This window comes from Anarrhichthys ocellatus, unplaced genomic scaffold, assembly GCF_004355925.1.
Source record: "Anarrhichthys ocellatus isolate YVR2014 unplaced genomic scaffold, GSC_Weel_1.0 scaffold3864, whole genome shotgun sequence".
Classification (NCBI taxonomy): Eukaryota; Metazoa; Chordata; class Actinopteri; order Perciformes; family Anarhichadidae; genus Anarrhichthys; species Anarrhichthys ocellatus.
Window position 1 is genome coordinate 1 of NW_022283838.1, and position 4,654 is coordinate 4,654.

Below are 4,654 nucleotides of genomic sequence, written 5' to 3' on the forward strand. Positions count from 1 at the left end.
ACACACACACACACACACACACACACACACACACACACACACACACAGCTGGGACATTAGTCCGCCATCTGTAAGAAACTAAACCTGATCAGAGACAAGCAACCTAGTTACAGCTCTCTGAACATCACATTCATTTGTGTGAGAGTGACAGATAGGGAAGTGTTTGTGGAGGAGGGAGAGGAAGAGGAGGGAGAGGAAGAAGAGGAGGAGGGAGAGGAAGAAGAGGAGGAGGAGTGATTGCTTGTTAGCATGGCGACAACAGAAAGGAAACATCTGAGGATGTGAGAGAAACCAGTAAATCAGAAGCTGAATTAAAGGAGCACAGATCCTCTGACCGTCAGCTGATGTAAACGAGTAATCAGTGTGAGAACAGGAGGAACCAACTGTTCCTCAGGGTTCTAATGAAGATCTAATCAGGCTGAAGACACACCTGCAGACACTTTGCCACACACCTGATTAAAGGCCTCAAATGCAAAATATCAGGAGTCTCTAAAATCATAAGACAATTATTTGTCACTTTAAAATGAATCCAAGATTGCGACGGCTTCAAACCATGAGTCCACAAACAGTCTGTGGGCTCCTGCTTACCTCCGTTGGGTCCTGGGTCGGGGGCGCCCAGGCTGATGCCCCCCCAGGAGTTCCCCGTCCATCCTCTCTCCCTCTTCACCTTCATCTTCCTCTTCCTCTCCCACTCGTCCCTCTGACGCACTGCAGGAGGAGACACATGCAGCAGATCTTCTAACTGGAAGCTTCTCTCTCACGCCGGTGTTTCTTCAAAGTTAAAAAGGTTCCTGTGGAGCTTTCTGACGTCTTGTTTTTCTACGAGTCACTCTCACGTTTGTTTGTGTCATCGTCTGAAGATGAACGAGCACATATTCCTGGTTTTAAGACTCTTCTACTGATCAACAGATGAGATGTGCAGAAGAAGACTAGCACAGTAGTTATGGATGTTAATGACGCTGAATTCAAAACGCTTCTTAAAAGATCAGCTTTGAAAATGTTTTATGAGGAAGAAAAGCACGTTTTTGAGTTTTGGCGAGTAACACTGAATAAAGCTTCTCTTTCGTTTTCAAGAAACAACTTCCTGAAGCCCAAAACCTGCCGGCAGGATTGTAAAGCTTGTTTTTTTATTTTAAACAATCGACAAAAATACGCCGTTCATCATCGGAAGATGTTTTTTAAAACAACAACCTTGTAGTTCCGACTTGAGCACACCCGCTTCTGTATGAAAAATAAACCAAATATAATCTTAGAATTGTGATATTTCATCGAAAACACTTTATTCTACACGTCTCATTTAAAATATCATCTGAGACCAACAGTCATGTGACAATAATTCTGTGAATATTCGGCTTTTAACACAGAGCAGAGCTCCTACCTAACTCAGCGATCAGCTCGTACCGAGCTCAGCGATTAGCTCGTACCCAGTTCAGCGATCAGCTCGTACCCAGCTCAGCGATCAGCTCGTACCCAGCTCAGCGATTAGCTCGTACCCAACTCAGCGATTAGCTCGTACCCAGCTCAGCAATCAGCTCGTACCCAGCTCAGCGATCAGCTCGTACCCAGCTCAGCGATCAGCTCGTACCTAGTTCAGACTGCATCTCCTGCTGCTCACTCTCCCCTCGTCGGCTCATGCTCTGCAGAGTCCCTTCCTTCATAACCGGAGCGTTCAGACCGGGCCACAGAAACCCACCACGACCTGAAGACACGGAGACACGGAGAGAGGAATCAGAAACACGAAGACACACAAGAGAAGAACACATACAGAACTACTCCCAAGTCTTTATTTCTTATCCTTGAACATGGAGAAGTGAGAGAGTAGAAGTAAGTACATAATAAATACATAATAAGTACACAATCTACCACAGATGTACTTGAGTTTAGAAGTTTTGGCAAGTTTCAGAACATTTGAAGAGTTTAAAACTTGCCTAAACAAATTGTTACCTCACAAATATTCGAGTGTGTTGTGTTTATCAGCTCTGAAGAACACGATAAATCAGCAAAGAAGAAGATCTTTAGCACTTCTGAACAAATAAAACACTAACAACATTTGTGCATTAGAGATTTAAATAAAGTATATTTAGTGAGTTTATTAACTCTTAACTGCTCCTGTGAATGTCAAGACAAAACCTCTGCAGAGACAGACAACCAAACCTCTGCACAGACAGACAGACGGACGGACGACGTCTCACCCTCTCCGATGGTCTGTCCTCGGTTCAGGTCTCTCTTCAGTTTGCGTTTGGTTCTCTTCCCTCGACCCTTCCTGGCTCCAGAACCCGACTCCGCCAACACACCTTTCCACAACTCCTCAGCCGTCACTGTAATGACACACACACACACACACACACACACACACACACATATAAACAAACACACACATGCACCACAAGCAAAATCCAAGTAATGACAACTCAAATCAAATCAAGAGAATGCATGAACTACAAAGTGTTGAAGGACAGTGGGTCACTGATGAGTGGTAGTAACTCACACTTGTTGAAGAAGCTGCCGTGTCTGGTCTGCTGCCACGCCGTAGCAGGAAACAGTGCAGCTGCTGGGTTTCTCTGCAGAGAGGCAGCCGAAGCTCGACTCACCAGCTGGGACACCTGAACGCCTCCTGAAGGAGGACACACGTCCACCGAGAGGACAGACGGGATGAATCACGGTGTGATGGTTTAACATGCAGACACAGAAACATCAGGCTTAGGGTTAAACTGTCACCCACCATGCTGATATCTACTTTTTATTAAAATAAATGTGTAAGCTAAGCACCTCCAGGGTTCTGTCCTGGTTCCCACAATGTTCTACCCATTTACAGACACTAGAAGAAGAAGACAGTGAGGATAGTAAAGCCTGATAACAGAGATTCTAGCTATAATACAGTGATTCTTTCGAGTTGTAAATACGCTGAATTATAAGCACGAACTCATTCATTGCATTACAAATAACACTTATTTTCTCAGAGGTGTCTACATTGAATAATACGCATGGCGGCGATAAATTGACACAATTTTGAATGATGTTTTGGGGAGGAAACGCAAACTTCATTTTAAAGGCTTTGGAATTATTTATATTCACCGCAAACAAGACTGCAGTAAAACCATCAGTACTTATATTCACATACTTTAGACATCGTGACATTAATAGTGAAACTATTGACGTTATGGAAGCCCTGCAGTAACGACAGGCTGGTCCAGGATCAGTTAACAGAACTGATTTAACTAAACAAACAAACAGCAAACAAACAAACAGTAAACTAACAACCCGATGAACACACGGAGCTGTTTATCGGAGCTGTGGGGGACAAACAGAGAGAGATAATTCACCTCCGAGTGTGACGCGGAGGGCACAGCACAGCCGTATGGACGCCGCCATGTTGGATTTATGAAGGGTCCTTCAGAGGACAACAAGGCGTCTAAACTATGCCTGTCGAAAGAAAACAGGAAAATACACACGATCTGTTTTTATTATTTTTATTGTTTAATATTCAGATTTTTTGGTGGCAGATGGGGATAATAAGAACATTAATAATAGTATTATCTCATGCACTGAATATAGGAGTAGTTTAAAAAACATGACATATTTTTGCCAAAATAATTCAATTATTTGTTTTCTTGTGACAAAATATAAATATTATATAGAGTATATATAGAGTCAGAATACATTCTCAGTTAAAGCATCCTAAAATATCAAAGTGAATCTACAACAAAATAAAAATTTGCTTTGTCTCGTTATTATCACACAGAAGAAAAATAAAAATCTTTGATAATAAATAATAATGTAGTTTGTTCCTAAAAACATAAAACTACAGCACAAAAGCCAGACGTTCTTTAAGTAATTCATTCTTAACATAAAAAACCTGTTATACAAAATAAAAAATATAAACAAGAAGAGAAATAATATAAATAAATAGTTTACTTCACTTTGTAAAATTGATTTAATAAAACAAAATCTGTGATGAACTTTATTGTGAATCTTCTGATCTGTTGGATAAAATAAAATAGATTAAAACAGCATAAAAACAGAGTAAATATCTCTCTCTCTCCTCCTCACTCACACTCACACACACTCACTCACACACACACACACACACACACACACATATGTTCACCTCTATACGGCCCTTCTTCTGTTTCTTTGCATTGATTCTATTGGGTAGATTTTATTACGTTAACGTTGATATTTTAAGAAGCATGATGAGCTGCATTATTATATAAAAACACCGTCTGTGAATAATTTCAACATGAATGAAATGTTTGTGAGCTCTCAGATCCTCGAGGAAAACAATCAGAGGAAAAGAAAAACAAATTAAGAGACTTCTCTGTTGATTGGCAGTAAATACCCCCCCCACACACACACACACAGAGCTTTGGTTTCCCGTTTCTTCTGATGTGAATTATCACATCAAGAGGAGACGAAACAAGATGATTATACTGTGGAGAAGCTGCTGCAGGAGGGAGAGAGTAGCTTTGGGTTTTATAAAAGAAGAGAAGAAGAACTCGTTAATCATTCACACGGCTGGAGTCACATTGTGAATGTGATGACTGCAGTAAACATGAAGTATCGTCAGCACTGCATGTCTCTTCTTCAGTGGTGGAAATAACTATTTACTCAAATAAAGTATTTCCAATTGTTGCTACTATCTCCACTACAGAAG

The 4,654-nt window shown here is 41.0% G+C and overlaps 1 protein-coding gene across 1 annotated transcript; it reads right to left on the reverse strand.

The window, feature by feature from the left end:
* Window positions 1-22: 22 nt before the first annotated feature.
* Window positions 23-3,402, reverse strand: LOC116379195 (28S ribosomal protein S5, mitochondrial-like). Its single transcript, XM_031841136.1, has 5 exons — window positions 3,324-3,402; window positions 2,489-2,614; window positions 2,193-2,318; window positions 1,586-1,699; window positions 23-708 (listed from the first exon to the last, which is right to left on the reverse strand). The coding sequence occupies exons 1-5, from the start codon at window positions 3,370-3,372 to the stop codon at window positions 410-412; spliced, it is 714 nt and encodes a 237-aa protein (XP_031696996.1). The 5' UTR covers window positions 3,373-3,402; the 3' UTR covers window positions 23-409.
* Between the last annotated feature and the right edge of the window lie 1,252 nt (window positions 3,403-4,654).

Excerpts from the sequence above, each read along its gene's own strand:
- LOC116379195 (XM_031841136.1), bottom strand. The coding sequence starts at position 3,372 with ATGGCGGCGTCCATACGGCTGTGCTGTGCCCTCCGCGTCACACTCGGA. Across the intron at positions 2,319-2,488 it reads CGGCAGCTTCTTCAACAAGT|TGACGGCTGAGGAGTTGTGG; the intron begins GTGAGTTACTAC and ends GTGTCATTACAG. Across the intron at positions 709-1,585 it reads GGAGATGCAGTCTGAACTAG|TGCGTCAGAGGGACGAGTGG; the intron begins GTACGAGCTGAT and ends CTCCTCCTGCAG.